The 21,349-nt window shown below is 44.0% G+C and overlaps 1 protein-coding gene across 1 annotated transcript in view; it reads left to right on the forward strand.

Moving 5' to 3' along the window:
• Positions 1 to 20,788, forward strand: part of COL8A2 (collagen type VIII alpha 2 chain) — a 453,570-nt gene extending 432,782 nt beyond the window's left edge. Inside the window, exon 4 of the mRNA XM_078681178.1 lies at positions 17,063 to 20,788. Coding sequence (XP_078537304.1) covers positions 17,063 to 18,984 — 1,922 coding nt within the window. The 3' untranslated portion in view covers positions 18,985 to 20,788. The remainder of the gene's footprint in view (positions 1 to 17,062) is intronic.
• The last annotated feature ends 561 nt before the right edge of the window (positions 20,789 to 21,349 follow it).

A 21,349-nucleotide genomic window follows, 5' to 3' on the forward strand; every position in this document is an offset into this window, starting at 1 on the left:
TAAAATGATACTAAATCCGAGTTTATTATTGTTTTCTTTTTTCTTACCCTGCTGGGGTGGGGGGGAGGGGTTTGGACTATGCTCCTCCTCCATAGCGGAGGAGCCGCCCTTGCCTGTACGGATACAACTTCACTTCTCCAATTTAAAAAATAGTAAAATTGGCCAGGTACAGTACCCTTCCATTAATGGAAATCAAAACAAGGCGCAAATATAGGATGGCCACAGTTTATTTTATGAACTATATTTGAAGATATGTTCCTCTGCATTTCAGTGCTTTAAAACATTCACAGATGTCCATTAAAATATGGGCAGCATAATAATGAAAAACACCCTCCACTGCATTCTGAGGTGCAGGAGGTGTTCGTCTCCAATGACGCGCTTAGTCGCAGACAACTCCCATCATGTAGACTTTAACACGCGGCTTCCCTGCTGTGTATTCCGGACCCATGAAAGAACGCTGCGGGGTAAGCAGCAGCACCAGCAGGCCGGAGGATGTTCCCCCAACTCCAGCAACTAACAGCACACACAGCACCTATTTAAAACCACTCCACACACTGGTAGTCGCCATATGTATCATTAGCCACACAGGATACAATAGACATCTCTGCTTACACAAACATAACTAAAAAAGAAATGCCGCCACTACACAACACAGCACACCACAAGCTTCTACACCAGTGGTCTTTAAACACTTTATGCCGACTCACCCCGAAGTAAAATGTTGTTTTCTGGGCCAAGCACTCCCTTCCAAGTGAAATACCCACGCATGACGCAATAGGGAATGTTAAATACTGCCAGCCTAATGCCCTAGAAGTTTAGGGGTGTTTTGTTATGGATATGAAAAAAGATAACAGAACTAACATGATATTGAGCATTGCATGCTGCCACTTGGCCCTACAAGCGTGACATGTGACAGCACAGCAGCAGCAGTTGTGAAAGCTTCCATTAACTGAGCTGGCGTCATACAAGTGACAGCAGGGCAAGCTTCCCTAATACAAAATGAACAAGTAGAGCACAGGCAGTGACAGTACATCAGGGTTCAAACAGGGCTCTAATCTGGGGTTATCCTGCCCCTACAATGCATGCTGGAGGGAGGGTGGGGCAGTAGTGTTCTGATAGTGTGTTGTAGGGGCCTTTTGTTGATGTATCTCCTATCTCTAAAACAGCTCTGTGATTCTTCTGGACCCTTCTGTATGATCTGTATGCAATTCAGCTTCTTACCCTTTTTCCACTCAGCCTTTAGGATTCATCAGCCTGTACTCTTCTATAAGAAGAAGCTTCCGCTTGTCATCACTGATTATCTAATTGTGCTCAGGAACTCTGTGCCACGGTCTTGACACATGTTTTGGTTTCTTACCGTACTTCTCTGGCTCAGCGGCCTCGCCTTCATAGACTTAGGGCCTGATTTATATCTTGGTGGTAAGGATACTCTGTCGCAACTGGAATGGCGTATACTTACTGCCAAATAATGGTCTGCCCATCAGATTTAGAAGCGGCAGACCATTGGTGTAACCACGACAAAGATTACTCTGTCTCCTCTATAGTTACACCCTTCCGAAGGCCTGCTGGAATAAGGGCTGCTAAAGGCTGACCTCTAGCTCCTCACCCACGCACACGAGGACTCCACAACACCGGATCAGTGTACCTCAACAGACGACTCAGTTTCTGCTCCTCTACCCGCCAGCTCTGCTCCGCCGACCTCGCCCTCGCCCCAGTCCCCTGCATCCGAAGAGCGGCCACCGGCGGCAGATTGTTCTCACACCTCACCGCCAAGAACTGGAACACCCTCCCCATCCACCTACGGCAGACCCAAGACCTGCTGTCCTTCAGAAAACACCTCAAGACCTGGCTTTTCGAGCAGTAGCAGCACCTCCTACCCCCAGCGCCTTGAGACCCTCACTGGTAAGCAGTGCGCTCTACAATTTTTATGATTGATTGATTGATTATGTCTGCCCCTCTACATCAGATGGGCAGACATAAAGGTCAGTTTTCCCCGCCCGTCAATATTAGGAAAACACTGGCAGTAAGGGGAAGTGAAAAATTGATCAATGTTCCCCTCGCCATTGGAGAGAACTCCCATGACAAGGGGAGCATTATTTTAAAAATAAAATCCCATTCCAGGATTTTCAATTTTGAGAATAAAAAAACATAAGATTGATGGACGGCTCTGTCAAAGCATTGATAGAAACAGCTGTGATGGTGGTTCCTTCCTATGCTTTAGAAATGACCATCAGCTTAGTGGTCTTTTTTTAAATTAGGTGAGCAGAGTACCTTCAGCCTGGCAGATGTTAAGTCCTCCGCCAGGCTGACAGAGAATATTCCATCCACCAAAACTTAAATTGGGCCCTAAGTCTGCCAGAGATGGAGAGGAGCTGGCCTAACGGCTAAGGCGCTCGACCTCGGACCTGGGGATCTGGGTTCGAGTCTCGGTAACGACGCCAAAAAAGCCTCCTGTGATTCTGGGCAAATCACTTCATCTCCCCGTGCCTAAAATGAAAGTGTGTGTCCTCTTGTGAAAAAACGTAACTTGTGCTATGTAAAGTGCTCTGATACCTGATTCGGTTTGGGTCTAGTTTGCGCTATATAAAACTCTACAAAAAAAAAAAAAGAGATATGGACCACCCCTATCAGTGGCCATGATGCCACTGACACAGAAAAGCACATACATGGCAGATCGTGTCTTCCATAAGAAGCCCCAAGGAAGAAAACAACCCAGTTAGCAAACCCCCTCAAGAAACAATGCACAAATGCTCTGAATGGCTGAGATAACTTGGCCCCAGAAGACAGCAGGTGGTGAGCGGTAAATAAGCTGGACAGAGGAAACTGGAGTCACCATCTTAAACAATGGTGCAGAAACGGCAGGGCTGCAAGTGAAAGACTACTGAAGTGAAAGGAATACGAACAAGCATTTACAATGCAATGGTCTCGCCTTTGCAAAAGTTAGAGCTATTGGCATTGTAAATGACAACATTTTTATGTATGTGTTAGTTTTGAAAACAGAATAATAAATTGCAATTGTCATTTACAATGCCAATTGCTTAATCTCTCGCAAATGCGAGACCTATTGCATTTGCAAAGCAATAGGTTGCGTATTTGCGCAAGTGTGAGCTATTGACATTGCGCTCCCCGGATCTCTCGCTGCCCGGTGCCAGCCTTGTCCACCTTCCTTCACGGCCAGCCCCCCTCCCACCCCCGCAGCACCGCCAGGCAGCCCTCGGTGCGAGCAACGGGGGGGCCGCAGCCCAGACTGCGCATGTGCGCAGCCGACGCCAGCTCGACCTTAAAAGGAGGCAGCCCACCCCGCAAACGAATGCGCTTCACAGAATATAATATTCCGGCTGCAATTTAGGTCAAGGGGCAGGCATGACATCCTACTATTGTAGGTACCAGGATTAGGCCGACATGATTGGCTATGGGTGCCTTTGCGTGGCACCTACTTAGAAGTCTGTCCAGAGTGAGGATCCGGGGGTGCGGAGGGGTTGTCTGCCCCCTGAAGGTTGTGTCTTCTCATTTTGCTCTGCTGCTCCCCTGGTGGGTGAGTTATGGTAGCACCCCAGCACAGGTAGCTCCCCGCTTTACCTCTTTCATGCTGTGTTTGAGAAGTTGTCCCACAGGAACTGACTGGCTGCGTCTCTTGGGTGACTCAGTCTTAAGAAACTCACCACTTCACAGTAAAACTCCGGGGCTTTACCTGAAACACCCCTTTGAAACTTGTAAAGGGGATGTGTGGTCGTGTTTTGCGCACAGGCGAGAAACGTGCTATACAAAGACATCTTTTGGGTTTTTAGTTAGAGGCCCTAAAAACAAAATGTTGAAGTACAATATCTTCAGTTCTTACCGTTTAAGGTTTACGTTGCTCTAAATGCTGAAATCTATTAGGTTGCAGAAGAGATGTAGGGACACGGAATTTGTTAATAACGGGAGCCGTCAGATATAGAGGAGTGCGATGCGGAGGCCAGTCTACTCATTTATCAAGTCTCCGAAAACAGAAGCAAACAGCGTCGACACATAGTGGCATTAAAAAAAGGATCGTTACAAAGGGTACGTGCAAAAAAGGCACTAACAATGCTTGGATGCACATTCTCACCTCTATTCTATCGCATGAGAGGTGGAAATATTTATTGTGTTCTTTCAGAAAGCATTTAGATGTATCAGGTTTTCTGAAAGCAAAGATAAACAAGAAAAGCGAAAGTAAATGCCGTGCCGCAAAGCGGGTGCAGCCTGGCAGAGTCGGATTCCACCACGCGCCTCTTGCCTGTTTATCAGCACCGCGCGCTGGTATGCAGACTCCCCTGCATACCAGAGAGGCGCGCGACGCGATCCGGACTGCAATGCCGTGGAGACAAGACCTGGCCGCGCGCACAACGTTATCCTATGGAAAAACGCTGCGCGCGGCCAGGTCTTGTCTCACTTCGTCGGTCTCAGACTGCTGAGACGACGGCTATAGTTCTCAGAGCGTGAAAAAAGTAGAAACTTGCATGGTAATAAGTCCCCGGGGTGCGGGGGTAATTCAGCGTCGACTCTTTCAAGTGCGCGTTTCTGTTCCGGGTGCGGACCCAGGAACGGGGACTTATTACCATGCAAGTTTCTACTTTTTTCACGCTCTGAAGATACGAACCAAGTGACTATCATCAATACTCTATAAATAGTACCTTTAGCAAGTTTTTCTGCAAAGTACTGCTGGAGAGAACCACGCTCCATACTTGTGAAATCCTTTTCTGATTTTCAGCACTACCCGGTCTCGAGCGGAGCCGGGTCGGAATTATCACCGGCACCGCGACCTGTGGTTACATACCATCCACCTACAGCCTTGAGGAGTCGCGGAAACAGTGTGGTTTCTTGCGACGAAACACGTGTCGGCTGGCTTATGTATGAATAATAAAAGAAGGAACGATACTATGATGGACTACTTCTTCGCCCATGAATTTTGAACTTTATGTCCATTGAGACATCACTTTGACTTGAATTTTTCTACAAGTGTGCTGCAGAATTTTGTTTTCTGTTACTTGATGTGTCCTCAAAACACATTGTGAGGGGTTACAGGGAATTGCCTCTCATCTGCACGCACCTTCTGCCTTAAAGCATCCATTTGTGCGTTAACCTAGTAGTGCGCCCAGAATTTCCCTCACATCTGAAACCCTGTTCTTTGGAGTTAAATACATTTGCATATGTTTTATTTTCTTTTTTCAATTGGTAAATATACACTTCAATACTTTTTGATTGCATATCCACAATATTATTTACAATTCTCACAATCAGCAAGTGTTTACTCTTTATGTATCCAAAAATCTTTTTACAAAACATTTACATATGCTCCTTAAAAACGTTTTGCAATGCACATTGTTGCAATATTATTACATAATTCCAAATTATGGAATTCTTTTCCACACGAACTCAGGTCAATTTCCTGTTACACCTCTTTTAGGAAAATCTTGAAAACTCACCAGTTCCGTCTAGCCTTTGAATAACATATGCACATCGTTTTCCACCTTCTCCCCTCCGCCCCTAGCGCCATGAAACCGCCTGGTGTCCGCGCGCTCTATAAATAATTTTTACATTACATTACATATATGATTATTTTCTCCCTGTCCCTCAATCCACTCACTCATTCATTCTCAGAAAGCACATCCTGTTTTATATATATATATATATATATATGCCATAGAAAGCATACAAACGGAGGAAGCTTTCCAACAAGAAATGGTGGAGTTATGGGATGAGCAATCCAATGACAGAACTTCAAACTGGCACAGACTAATGTTACGCGGGATGCATCCAATCTATCATTGCCTTCAACTTCTTACCCTATAACTGAGTTCAAATCTAAGTCTACTTTTCACCCGATCATGTTAAAAGATTCTATCGATTTATTTCACGATCAAGTAATGGAACAGTTAAAGGAATTAAATATAAGAACATACAGAGGAAAACAAAGATACAACAAAGAAAAAATGGATTATTTTGCCCTAATTTCCAAACTCCAAAGAACAAAAAAGTTATAATTACAACCTCGGACAAAGTAGGCAATATTGTGTTGATGACTAAAGAGATGTACAAAAAAGAGGCTTACAATCAACTTAATGACAGGGCATGTTATATGAGATGTAATGGCACTGACTTAAAGCAAATGTACACGTTTTACAAAAAACGTTCGAATTGGAAATCAGAAAGCCTAATAACTGGACAGGATTTCAAATTTCTCAAAAATAATTCCCGGTGGTACCTACCATTTACTTTCTACCTAAACTACACAAGGACCCAAAGAATCCGCCTGGCAGGCCCATTATCTCGGCGAGGAATGGATGCCTGGAACATGCTTCACAGTATGTAGACTTTTTCCTACAAAATCATGTAAAAACCCTACCATCGTATGTAAGTGATACAAGTGACTTTTTACTCAAAATAAAGGACCTGAAGTGGGAACCAGGGTTTTTACTGATGGCCCTTGACGTCAGATCACTTTATACGAGCATCAGACATTTGGATGGTTTAAGGGCATTGAATTTCTTTTTGGAAAAATCTTTGGGCAATATGAGACAACACAAAATGATGATATTGGATATGGTTGAGTTTTGTCTAAACAATAATGTAGTTCTGTTTAAAAACCTTCATTACAAACAGCTGAGAGGAGTTGCCATGGGGGCCAGCTTCTCCCCAAGCTATGCCTGCCTACACATGGGCTGGTGGGAGGAGCTGGTCCTCATGACGGAACACAAGGAAGCCATGACTACCCATGTTAAAACATGGTTACGTTTCATTGACGATTTATTTATTATATGGGACGGCGAACTAGATACAGCTCAGAAATTTGTGCAGGCAATTAACAATAACACTCTAAACTCGCACTTTACTGCCAATATAAGCACCACATCAGTGAGCTTCCTGGATACAGAGGTTTTCATTGAAAATGACAAAATTTAAACCAAACTCCATCGAAAAGTAATAGGTGGCAATTCAACACTCCATGCCAATAGCTCCCATGTAAAACACCTGATCACTAGCATCCCCTATGGGGAGATGGGAAGACTCCAGTATAGCCAACAGCACAAAAAGGTGGAATCTATAATTAGGAAAAATTGTCCTTTGGTGCTTAGCGACCCTATAATAGGCCCTAAACTGCCCAAAAAGCCCTCAATAACTTATAGTAGAGGACGCTCTAAGCGAGATGAGCTCATTAAAACAAGTCCTGAGGTCATTGAATCAGCTAATTGGCTACAAACACAAACTGGCTTTTACAATTGTAAAGTTTGCAAAGCATGTCAGCAGGGTACCAACAAAACATCTTATTTCACACCCTTTGATCAGAAAGAACACAAAATCAATAGGCTACTGACATGTAAAACAGAATATGCGGTTTACATACTGTCCTGCCCCTGTAATTTACTTTATGTAGGGAGCGCAAAGCTCCAAGTACATAAAAGAATTCTGCAACATCTAAGGGCGATAAATAATCAGGACAATACCTATCCAGTAGCCAGGCATTTCAAATCGAAACATGAATCTAATAGCCATGCCTTACATACTTTGTTATCGACTCTGTCCCAGCAAGTAGGAGAGGTGGGAACAGGGAAGAAAAACTATGGCAATTGGAGACCACATACATTCTGGAACTAAACACTAAGCAGCCATCTTGTCTAAATATTTCTGAAGATTTATTTACATACCTCTGATTTTTACCAAACTGATCTGTTGCCTATTTCATCTCACTGATTTTATCTACACTGAATTTAAAGCAAAATTAGTTTTTATACCATATTTATCTGTATCTTTTATATACAATTTTTATGCAAAATTATTATAGGCTGATTCTTATCTATTTTAGATTGTAATTTTAGGCTTATACCATGCATTAATTAGATTGTATAGTTGTTTATGTGTGTAAGGATTAATTTGAAACTAATTTATTACTATCACAAAGATGAACAAAATAACTAAAAAACTAAAAAACTCATTATAACATCAACCGCGTTTCACTGTGTAGTATTTTCCTCTAATATGATTCTCGGGTATTTAGACCGATATTTCTAACAGACTCAATGATCCCACATGAATAAATAAATAAACTCTGTCCTGCACTAGCACTTTATGAAACACCCTCTGACCTACCATTTTAACCGATACTGGGGCTCCAGTACAGTAATGGTATTGAATGTCCCTCAGTGCTCATCAAATGTATTTATACAGGTATAAAAACGAGTTAAAATGAGAATGCACAAACCGATCTTCGTGCCAATACATAATAATAAATAATAATCCACATTTGTAAAGCGCACAATCACCCGCAAGGGTCTCTAGGCGCTGGGGGCCGTCGGGAAGATTAAGCGAGCTATTGCCCAGAGTCACATGGTGCTGGGCTAATCTGCCGCCAGTGCCAGGAATTGAACTGTGATCCCCAGATTCTGGAGTCAGTCGCCCTAGCCGCGGCCCCACTGCCCATGAACATTCTATTGGAATGACCTGGGCATATTTTGCTGCACTTTTTTGCACTATTACTTTTGCACTTACACTCAATTTTGCACATTGGTTTTAATAAAAATGACGTTGTTTTGTGGGATTTTATAAAATGAGGCGTTTTATTGTGCTTTTATCTTTTTAAATATCTGTAATGTAATTGAAATTGTATAATCTTAAATTATGATTATATATAATATTTATTTGCAATTTTGCACAAAAATCATGACAACAGAAACAACAGAAAGCCAAGGCAATAATATCGGATATCTCAAAGCTAAAAGAATTGCTTTTCTATGTCTATTGCTCTTGTATGCCTCAATTGAAAACGTCATGAAAATGCAAATGTATTTAAACCAATGTGATTCCTTGCACTGTGTCATGTGAGCAAGGCACCAGGGAGGGGCTGAAACGCGCCATGGTGACCACAAGCACTGAATAAAACTTCAAGCACCTAACTGTGGTCCGTATCCGTTACTGAAAATTATGCAGGATTGCACAAGAAAAGCTTATTACCTTGATTTGATATATATATATATATATATATATATTCAACAGGAATTACGCACCGCCGTCAGCAGCGCAATAACCGGCCACACCAGCATGTTCCAGGTTCTTTATTTCCAGGCAAGAGATTAATTACAAGCAGGATAGCATAACGCGTTTCGAGGTCAGTTACCTCTTAATCATATGCAATGGTTTCTGGGGTGGGTTTGTTAGTCTTTTCAAACGTGGCTGTGACACTGAAGAGGGACAACAGTCCATTAATTAAAAGAGGCAGTCTTTTTAAATGTTATTTTCAAGTGTTGGTCGAATTCAAGGTAAAAGTACCATTTTCATTCTTTTGTAGTGCTTTAATGCGAACAGTCACTCAAAATGTTATTTGGTTTACCTTGATTCTTTTAACTCCCAATGTGCTCCTTCATTCAGACTACCTGGTCCACAATGCCTCTTTCTGCATACGCAGTGTTAATCATTTCTTCAGTGTCGATTTGGGTAAACAATCCACAGTGTACTCACAGCCAATTGCTAAACGCTTTGATCGGTTTTTCATCCTTTTCCCCGATGGCCGGAGCAACACTGGAACAGATTACTACCACTCCGTCATTCCAGTTTAACTTGTTTGCCTTCGTGGAGATAATTGCCCGTGCATGCTGTGCTTAAGGAAATCCTTTCGGCAAACTCTAGCTGTCGCAGAAATTATTTCCATGATGAGGCGGGCCTCTCAATGTGGCCACTCCACTCAGCCTTTTCCATTATTCATGTTTCAGCCGGCGGGCGCTTTTTTAATTTGTTTCACACAAGACCAAGAATCTGACAAGAAAAGCGCCACAACCTTGCGAGTCGGGGTCGGTTTCGGGATGTGTCAGACAGCCCAGAAAATTCAACAGGAATTACGCACCGCCGTCAGCAGCGCAATAACCGGCCACACCAGCATGTTCCAGGTTCTTTATTTCCAGGCAAGAGATTAATTACAAGCAGGATAGCATAACGCGTTTCGAGGTCAGTTACCTCTTAATCATATGCAATGGTTTCTGGGGTGGGTTCGTTAGTCTTTTCAAACGTGGCTGTGACACTGAAGAGGGACAACAGTCCATTAATTAAAAGAGGCAGTCTTTTTAAATGTTATTTTCAAGTGTTGGTCGAATTCAAGGTAAAAGTACCATTTTCATTCTTTTGTAGTGCTTTAATGCGAACAGTCACTCAAAATGTTATTTGGTTTACCTTGATTCTTTTAACTCCCAATGTGCTCCTTCATTCAGACTACCTGGTCCACAATGCCTCTTTCTGCATACGCAGTGTTAATCATTTCTTCAGTGTCGATTTGGGTAAACAATCCACAGTGTACTCACAGCCAATTGCTAAACGCTTTGATCGGTTTTTCATCCTTTTCCCCGATGGCCGGAGCAACACTGGAACAGATTACTACCACTCCGTCATTCCAGTTTAACTTGTTTGCCTTTGTGGAGATAATTGCCTGTGCATGCTGTGCTTAAGGAAATCCTTTCGGCAAACTCTAGCTGTCGCAGAAATTATTTCCATGATGAGGCGGGCCTCTCAATGTGGCCACTCCACTCAGCCTATATATATATATACCCCTTGTACCAATCCCAGCCACATCCCACATACACCAGAATTTGCAACTGGAAAAGATCTTCTATTTTAGCCGTTGTTGTGTTGTGCGCTAGGATCTCTCGTAAAAACAATCAACACCCATTTCGGTGGGTGAAAAAATTACCAATCCATGTTCTTCAAGACTACACTATAAAAGATTTATACTATGGGTGGTCAATGAAGGATTATGCCGCTCTCAGGGAGGTCGAAATATATACTGTGTGTCTATTAATTTGTTTCAATTTTTCTTGCTGCTGTTGAAATCCTTAGGACAATTAAGCACTGAAACACACATTCCACTAGATGTCTCCAGAAACTCTTGGTAAATCCTGCATATGTCGATGGAACGTCATAAGTCGGACGTCTGACTTTACGGGTACGCATGGTGCCCATGATTGCCAGTGGCATTTATTAGGAGAATATACAGCAGGGCATTCCATCAACATAAGCAGGATTGCAAGATGGCTTATCATTTGTCGAATCATATTTTTTGATTTATTAATCATATATATTTGCATATTTTCAGTTTACAAATAAAAAACAAACTTGGTGCTCGATAAACGTGACACACTTGTGTGATCTGCGGAACTAAATGTGTATCACAAAACTGGTGAGTGAGAGGTCCAGAAACCGCAATTAGATACAATTAAACATGTCTGCCTAAATAGTCAATGGCGTTACGATTCTGGGTCATAAATGGATCATCATTAAGACTCTATATATGTATGAGTCCTAGAGATAGTTAGGGCCATGAAGGTAGAGAAGGTGCACATCTGTGCAGGAGTCAGCAGAAAGGATCTTGATATTTTGGCGTTATAGTGGAGTATGGCCGGGTCTTGTAGTTGGTCCCAATGAACAATGGGGTGAAATCATGGAGATGAGCTGAAAGAATGGAAAACAAGACCACTGTGCAAAATCGGTAAGACGCAGAGTGGAACATGGCGATAGGCCTTCTTTTTTTATTTTATTTTTTTTGTAGAGTTTTATATAGCGCGAACTAGACCCGAACCGAATCAGGTATCAGAGCGCTTTACATAGCACAAGTTACTTTTTCTTTTTTTTTTTCTAGGCACGGGGAGATTAAGTGATTTGCCCAGAATCACAGGAGGTTTTGACGTCGTTACCGAGACTCGAACCCAGATCCCCAGGTCCGAGGTCGAGCGCCTTAGCCGTTAGGCCAACTCCTCTCTCTTCTTTGCTACTGCACGCGAGCCAACACCGCATGCATCACATGCATGTACTTTAAAATTCATATGGCCCAATGGGAGGTTACGGGTATTTTGTCTACAAGTTTTTTTGGCAAGAGAGGTAAAAGATTGGCTAAATCAGAGTTCTCCAACGTCGGTCCTGGAGGGCCAAATCGATGGCAGATGTTTAAGATAACTACATTTATCTAAATGGGCAATGCTAAACATTCGGCATGGATCCGGCCCTCCAGGACCGACTTTGGTGAATCCTGATCTAAACCATAAATGTGTAATGTAAACTACAACTCCATGTATCCTTGTTGCATGAACAGCAAAGAGAGACTGTGTTTATTGTGGAGTAGTGTGGCTCACTGGTTAGAGGCAGCAGACCCGGGAGCAGAAGTCGGCCCGGGACCAGGGTTCAATTCCCGACGCGGCAGGGTTGTGGACTTGGGTCAGCGGACTCGATAATTCTCGCTTCGGTGCTTACTCTAATCAGGGGTTCCTCTGGGCATTAGCTTGCCTAATCTTCACAACGGTCCCATCAATTCCGGGGATGCCTGGCTCCACCTTGGGGACTCCCAGCAGGGACCATCCCACAGGGAAAGCCAGGACGGGTTCCCCAGAGTTATACAGCGCCAGGAAACCTACAGACGGGTAGCAGTGCGCTTTACAAGCTCAAATACATACATACATTTACATATATGGGCAGTATGGGGTACTGTGTCAATTTCAAGTACGTTTGAAAAGCATCCTTATTATTGCTGTAAATACATCAATTTGAATTGACTACTTTCCGTAGAGCCGCTTGATATTGTTGTGTATTTATGACACACAGACATGCATACACTTATCACAAATGCCCTGTGCAGTTCATCCTACCAGTTTCCTCTGTTTATTTGTGGCCCACTGTGTGCCTCCCCCAATCATTTCTAGAGACACCACTGCTTCAAAATGCTTCCTGCCATAGAATCAGAAGCCTCATTGTGGGAAAAATGTCAGGAAGCCATTGCTTCACAGCCATAAATGGCCACTGGGCCAGGTAAGCCTCTTATGCCCTCAGGTATGACCCGCTGTAAAATTGGGTGAAAAAGAACCCCACTCTTATAATAGCATGTGCTCCAAGGGAGATCTTTACAAGCCCCTTGCTTCACCAGTGTTTCACTTTTTTTGAGCCCCCAGTGGCGCAGTGTGGTGCCCCATATTTACAAGGACACATAAAGCCACACTGTGTGGCTTTTCGTGTTCTTGTAAATACTGCCCCTGTTCACGTGGCACTTTGCATGAAAGGGGCATTCGATGGGTGATGCTGTGGATTTTCCAAAGCAACACTCATGGATTCTGCCGTATTCACAGTTTTACTAAGTTTTGGAAACTTGGGAATGAGTCAGAATCATATACCTCCCCAAGGGAGGCATAGGGAGGTGCAAGGAAGAGAAATATTTCTATTTCTCCTCATTGTTTCCTGTTTCTATGCATGCATTCTGCTGCAGCACTCATAGAAAGAGGAAAACACCTCTGTGATTGTTATTCTACAGGAAGGTGCGCACAGTGCGCCCAGTGCACGAAAGAGATCAAGGATTCATCATATTGTTGTCAATATGAAACATCCCTTTGCTTCGAAAGTAACACATCGCGGACAGCCAAATGCGTTACTTCCTTGTAAATATGGTCCCAAGTACTCTCTGAGTTTTTTGCCCCAGGTTCAGACATTGCCCCAAAAAATGAGGACTAAGACATGAAAATGGTTTTAGAACTTGTACGTTATCACTGTTACCAAGAGCAAAAGCAAAAGGCGAGGTTGCTCTATGCTCTATTTGTTAATAGGTTTACAATGGAGCCACACACTTTTGCATCTATGTTGGGTGCAACTTCTACATGAGGCCATAATTCAGCAAACCACAATACCCTTTGAAACTGGCGTTTTCCAAGTAATCATTTGCACAAATGCTTTTTCTGTGCTTTAGTTCTGGTTTTAATATAGTTAGCAGTGATTACCAATATGCTATGGCAAGCTCATTGATGCTAGGTTGGCTATGTGTTTGGTGCTATGTCCCACCCTGAAGGGAGACAGGAAACATGGAAACGGGAACAGTAAAAAGGAAAGGGCAGCTCAAATTAGAAGGAATTGGGCAGTGGTCTCCCCAAAAAGATAATATCTCCATGGATGGAGCAATAGTTAATTGTGGGTAGTTGGTCTTAGGTATCTAACCAGTAGGTTAGGGAGGTTGGAAGTGGGAAGAGTACTAGGGTGGAGGTAAACACCTGACATTTGGTAGCCCATAGTACTGTGATAGCCAAAGTCACACCACTCCCAACCACATCACCAAGTCGACCCTTTGACCCACTCTTAGTTACCAACAGGGGTGGCCTTAGGCATGTGCAAGCTGTGCACCTGCACACGGCCACCAAACCCCAGGGGCCACCACACCAATATATATCCTTAATATAATAATCCTCTGAGGATGGATACATATTTGCGTGGCGGCCCCTGGCAGGGATTTGACGGCCTCCGGCTCTGTTCCACTTCCAAACACCCTGACCCACCCCTCTTCACTGGCCTCCGTGCTCTGCCCCGCCCGGACCCCCTCTTCCGGGCTCCCCTACCTACGCTCCCTACCCAGGGCCGCCATGAGCCTAGAGCCGTCCCTGTTACCAAATAGCATTCTGTTTGCTTCTGAACGGCTGTGGGAATGGCAAGAAACTATCGTTTGCAACCTTATTGGTAAAACTGTTTACATTTTATACCTGCTGCTACTTTCATGTCCTCAGGGTTCAGGGGTAGCAAGGGAAGGGCTAGGGGTACCAATGGTGTAAAATTAGCCGCAGCAGCCCCCACAGTGCAGGGGGCCCGAAAGCTCCAGGGGGCCCCCTCCGCATTGTGCACGGGCGGCTGGCCCCTGGCCTGAGAGCTCCTGACTGGGTCAGAGTAGAGTGTGGGGCCCTCCATGTACTTTGCAGGGGGGGAGGTGCGTTCAAGTTTATTACACCACTGAGGGGCACCAAGGGCAGACAGGTGTATCAGCTACATCTTGAGTAAGCAAGGGCAGGAGAGAGCAGGAGTTGGGGAAGATACAGGAACAACTAATAATTAAGAGTTACAATTCATGGCGACATAGTGCTTACGACATAGTAGGGCAGGCCTGAGAGAGCCTATAGACTGCAGAGGGCGTAGGTTGCCACTTCTGCTTCTCCACGTTGTTTACAGTCAGTCTTACAGCCTCTCCCTAATGTATGTATCTGTTATATAGTTTTATGGTTTTATGTAGCACACACTTGGCCCAAAGGCATCAGAGCATTTTACACAAGAAAAAGAAGAATACAGATACAATTATCATAAAAATAACAGATACACAACAAAGGAAACATAAATCCAGTAGTTCATACCGGGCGTGGAAAGGTTAAACAGATCATACATGGATAGATTGGGTGTATGGGAAAAGGGGCCGCAGAGAAGCGATAACTGCTTAACCAAAGTGACTCCTCAAAGGGGGGATTTCAAGATGCTTATCAAATCTGGCAAGGCACGAGGTTGTGCCATGCGCTGGAGGGAGGAAGGTCCAGATGCAAGATCCATAGAATGCTTGTCTCACATAGCATTCTTGCCTGACGGTAGGAAGGTCCCAGCATGAGGGCTTCAGTATGTCTTGATCCCCACTGAGCATCAGAGTTTTTCAGTTTTCAAACCAAATAGGATTGTGTGGCATTGTGGAGGGCCTTTTGAGTGATGCATGCATTCATAGTTAGTTTTTTTTGCTAAATGTCGTCCTACGGTTCAAGAGGGGGTTAGCTAATTTCGATAGGTACTTAGCATTCTTGGAGGACAGAAGTATACGATTTCAAGAAATCGCCCTGAACAGGGTAGCAAAAGTTCAACCTTAGCACTCAAGACCTCACCTTAGGTTGTGTATTTCACTCTTCCAGTGAGGCTTTCTACTTTTAGACCAGAGAAGTGTGAAGCTTGAGGGAATGGTTATGTCTATACAGTGGAAAACGATTGTTATTGGCTTCTTGGATTTGTCTTTAGTATCAATTAAATATGCCAAGAATGCATTTGAATAGCCTTTGGGAGTTTTACCTAAAAATATGTTTGTATTTTTGCTGAAATCAGCAGGCTGTGTAATAAAAGGGAAAGATGTTGTTAGGCCTGTTGCTCAGCAAAAATAAAGGTGGCTCTAAAAAAGTTGAGTTTTAAATATGGTATTTATACATTTCTCAGCAAGAGATGTATACATTCCATAGCCCAACTACAATGTCAGAACACTACAAATATTCTTCCTTCTAGAGTGGGGCACTTTAAGCTTGGCTAATCAGCCCCAACCTTCTTTGTACATCAGCTGAGAGGTAGAGTCCATTAAATGTAGTTATCTGCAGTATTTGTTACAGTACAACATGCTGTTGTAGTTGCTTATGGTATTTCCCACAGCGTTGTATATGGTTGTATGGGTTGCACATAACTGTGCTATTTTCCATAATATTGCATGCTGTTTTAGATACTCATGCTGTTTCCCACAACATTGCAAGTGGCTGCTTTTATTTGGGCTAATTCCAAGCGTTGCATGTGGTTGTAGTTACTCATGCTATTTCAGACATGTCACTTGTAGTGACTCATACTGTTTCACAAAGCATTGCATGTGGTTGTAGTTACTTATACTATTTCACACAGTGGTGTATGTGGTTGTAGATACTCATACTGTTTCATACAACGTTGCATTAGTTACTCATTCTACATCATGCAGCCTTGCGTGTGGTTGCTTCTTCTACACTCAACCCTCGTGTGCACGCAGTTAGACACAGCGACTGTCCAGATCCCCAATGTGAGGGGTTAAGAGGGATATTCCTGGAAGGTTAGCTTCTGATGGATCATAGATTTTTAGTTCCTAATACACGTTAAGTATTGCACTAAAACAAATCTTAGTTTGAAGAAATGTTCTTCTAGAAGAAGCGAGTCTACATCTATGGTATGGACCACCAAATTACGGAGGTGGTTGCCGGAGGTCAAGGATCATGGGTTGCCATAGTAGGAGCATGTCTGGTATTTGCTAGCAGCAGTTACACGTTCACCAGAGGTGCTTTACTTCTCCCACCCGTCTGACACACATTAGGGGGACTAGGGGAGTCTGTTTTCATCTGTGGTCAAGAGACTTCAAGAGCATAAAATGCATTTTGAATCTGATCAACTTACATACATTTTTGACTCAACTTTTGGTTTGGTTTTCCTCTGATTGATCACTTTATTTGTATTCATAATTCATGAAGTGGGATTATCTAACATATTATATTATGGTTTATGTCTCTTTCTCTGCCAGATATGCCACCAATTCTTCCATTGGACCTCAAAGGAGAACCCGGTCCTGCAGGGAAGCCTGGACCAAGAGGACCACCCGGGCCGCCAGGATTTCCAGGGAAACCAGGAATTGGAAAGCCAGGACTTCATGGACAACCAGGCCCAATTGGACCACCAGGTTTCCCTGGTATGGGAAAACCAGGAATGCCTGGAATTCCAGGAAAACCTGGGAGCAAAGGATTTCCTGGAGCCAAAGGTGAACCTGGAATAAGAGGAGAGTATGGATCAACCGGACTACCTGGTCCTCCTGGCATTCCAGGGCCAGCAGGTCTCTCAGTAAATGGTAAACCAGGTGCACAAGGTGCTACTGGACCTCCAGGTTTTAGGGGAGAACCAGGATCAAAAGGGGAACCTGGACCTCGAGGAGATAAGGGCTTAAAAGGTGAAAATGGGTTTGGGAAGCCAGGGCTTCCTGGCCCTAAGGGGGCTGGAGGCCTACCTGGCCCTCAAGGGCCTCCTGGCCCAAATGGAATTGGAAAACCAGGACTTGATGGATTGCCTGGTGTTCCCGGTGCAAAAGGAGACCTTGGTGAGGTTGGCGAGCCCGGGTTTCGTGGGGCGCCTGGTCTTCAAGGGCCTCCTGGTCCACCTGGTCTTGATGGCTTGGGAAAACCAGGTTCCAATGGGTTGCCTGGTATGCCAGGACCAATCGGTCCAAAAGGGGAACCTGGACTCCGTGGCATACCTGGTGTACCCGGAGCAGCTGGCTATGGAAAACCTGGTTTTCCTGGAATGAAAGGCGATCGTGGACCCAGCGGGGTTCCAGGAACAGTAGGAGATGTAGGTGAGCCCGGTTTAGATGGGGAGCCAGGTGAACCCGGACCACAAGGGATTATTGGGCCCCCTGGGCTTCCTGGCTCGATAGGGATGCCAGGTAAACATGGAATGCCAGGTCTAAAAGGTGACGTGGGACCTGCTGGCTCTCCTGGACTTCGAGGACTTCCTGGAGATCAAGGGCCTAACGGTTTCTCCGGGAAGCCAGGTGTACCCGGTGAAAGGGGCTTGCCAGGTTTTCCAGGAACAGGTGGACCAATTGGCCCTAAAGGAGAGCCTGGACTAATTGGACTTCCAGGGGCACCAGGGTCAAGTGGGTCTTTTGGTCAAAAAGGAGAATCTGGTTATCCAGGACAGCCAGGCATAAGAGGTCCCGCAGGAATTCCAGGTCTACAAGGATCATCAGGCCCCATCGGACCTCAAGGATTACCGGGGTTCAAAGGTGAGCCAGGTATCCCTGGAATTCCTGGTAATGGGAAGTTAGGCGAACCTGGGCTCCCAGGTCCTACTGGGCCACCTGGAGTTCCCGGTCAACCAGGGTTAAATGGACTTCAGGGGCCTCCAGGCATGCCAGGGCCTCCTGGTCCACCTGGCATCTTTGATGAATCTAGCATTGCTGGACTTCACCTTCCAGATGGAGGTGTTGAAGGCGCAGTCTTGGGAAATGGAAAGCCTGGAAAGCCCCAGTACGGCACAGGGGAACTCTCTGCCAGCATCGCACCAGCATTCACCGCGATCCTCAGCTCTCCCTTCCCAGCATCTGGGATGCCAGTCAAGTTTGATAGAACTTTGTACAATGGACACAATGGCTACAACCCATCAACTGGAATATTCACATGTCCAATCCCTGGTGTCTACTACTTTGCATACCACGTCCATGTCAAAGGAACCAATGTCTGGGTGGCGCTTTACAAGAACAACGTGCCTGCGACATACACCTATGATGAGTACAAGAAAGGATTTCTTGACCAAGCTTCTGGGAGTGCAGTGCTTGAACTTAAAGAAAATGACCAGGTCTGGGTGCAAATGCCATCGGATCAGGCCAATGGCCTTTACTCCACAGAATACATCCACTCTACCTTCTCTGGGTTTCTGATTTGTCCTACATAACAGCTAATGGGGAGATTCCTACCCTTCAGACATAAACTCTGTTTTTCAAGAAGATAAAAATACATCACTGGGAGAAACAAACAGTGACATTGCTGGGGTGTCTTGCTTTATTCTTGTCGTAAATGAATGAAGACAAAACAGTTTAAATCTGACACTGTCCTAAAACACCCTTGTCAGCAAAAAGTGTGCTTGACATAAAGAATTGCACGTTGAAATGCAAAACAAGGTGGCTTTCAATATTATGAACTTTACGTGCTTATAAACCTTCTTGAAGGGGTCACGATAAGCACAGGATCCCTTCTCCTGGTGTAAAACCTCATGTAATCCTTTAAATGAAGTAATGGCCTCAGGTATGGCAATTGTGTGGTTCACTAACATGGCCATGTTGTGTTTTGAGGGCAGAGTGAAGGCACAGTAAGACAAGTCAATCAGTGAACAGTGGATTCCACCTATGATGATATCCCCAGAGGAATGCACAAAATGGCTGAGCCCTGATTAATTGGTGTGGGGCCGATGGTGATAGCACTGCTTGACTTCAGTCCACAAAATGGCTGCATCCTGATGCATATGTGAAAGGGTGACAGTGACATCACTTTCTCGCTAGTACATATAAAGATCCTGGATGCATGTGGGTAGGCCTAAAATAACAATTCCTATTGTAGGTAAACAAAATGGCTGCCCTCTAGGATACCTGGGCATGATCCACAGTACATTATTTTCTAAAATGCATCGACAAAATGGCTGATCATAGATGGACCTGGTATAGCATATTAAGAGATAGAAATAGTTTGTGACTGCCAAGGCGGTGCTTTACTACATACAATACAATATTTAAGAGTTTAATTTAAAATTCCAACAGGCAGCAGCAGTCTAATGGCCACCCACAATTATGGAACAGGGAATCTAAGTATGAGCTTTTATATTTATATTTTTTTATCACACTTTGATAATTTTTGCAACGTACTGTAGTGTAAACTGACCAAATTGCTGTTAAACAAATGGTGCTAGACTGCCAATTTTGACTGGGAAAATGACCCTCCATCGTAATAAATATGGGAGGTAAGATTTTTGCCTCCAGACTTTCGAAATGGAGGAAATATCAATTTCAGTGAGAGGGTGTGGTAGGTCCTAAGCTCCCCACATAGTCACTCAAGGGCCTCAAGAAATGGCACATGCCTACATTTTGGAGTTATATTCGGCACGAGTTATGCAATCAGGCACTCGTATCACGAGTTGCGGACACTAAAGTCCACCTGCTCACATGGAAGATTCTCTTAGCCTACCTTTGCCAGACACACGCCCTCCCACTGAAACTTACACACGATATTCACAGAGCAAGATCTTCTACACTATTGAGAAGTTCTCCTTGATTTTGGCACCTTTGGTATTAATTTGTGGGGAGGTTTTGGCAACATATAGGGTAGTAGAAACTCCACCTGGACTTAGAGATATTATGTGACATTCGATGCTCCTTGCAAGGCCTTGAGTTCTGCTTTCCAAGAAGGGCACAAGTGACATTTATAACTGTTACAACCTTAAACCCTCAGCAGAATCAATTTTTGCTACAACCTCTACTCATTGTGTCTCCGTTGCATTGCATGGCTATAGATATAAGACCAGTCATGTTCAAGTCACACAAGCTTTGAATGGAAACATGGAGCTGGCGGCTCTTCGATCTCCAAGAGGACTGTAGAGGGTGGGGTGTTGGCATTTTATCAAAACTCTGCATTGCTGATCTTGTATGTGACTATACCAATGCTATCAAGACACATTTTGAAAATAAATAAAAGTGTTTAAGAATAAACCCTTGACGTCTAGACAATATGGGTGGTGGGCGCCAAAGACAAATACCAGGCTGTTGTGAAAGTTGGAGCAACGCCTTATTTGAAAAAGCTCCCGGTCTTGTTTATATGTTTGTGGTGTTCCTGTGAGCCAGAGGATGATGACTGCTCCCACGAGATCATTTTGATTGCAAATTGATAGTTGGTCTATCAGGCATGAGCCTACATGTTTCTGCATTGGATCAATCAAGTTACTTAAGCCGGACTTACAACCAGCCAATTAAAATGGGATGCTGTGGGTCCCTGCTTTAATCCAATGAATCTGATTACTTTTTCTAAATAAAAAAGAATGAGATATACACCTTTTATAATATAGCTGTACATGCATGAAGACACTATATTCTGATCATTTTATCTTAGTTGGGAGTCTGAAAACTCTCCCCCCATTTTTTATTCCCCTTCAGTTGCAAGGCAATATCTTTGAGACATTACTTACAAAAGTATCTGCTTAGGAAAACTTCCTAGCACTATGAGCTGACTGTGGTACTGAAGGCATGGCTCCTTTTGAGTGTTGCATTGTTTTA

Source organism: Lissotriton helveticus, chromosome 3_1, assembly GCF_964261635.1.
Source record: "Lissotriton helveticus chromosome 3_1, aLisHel1.1, whole genome shotgun sequence".
In the NCBI taxonomy this organism is placed as follows: Eukaryota; Metazoa; Chordata; class Amphibia; order Caudata; family Salamandridae; genus Lissotriton; species Lissotriton helveticus.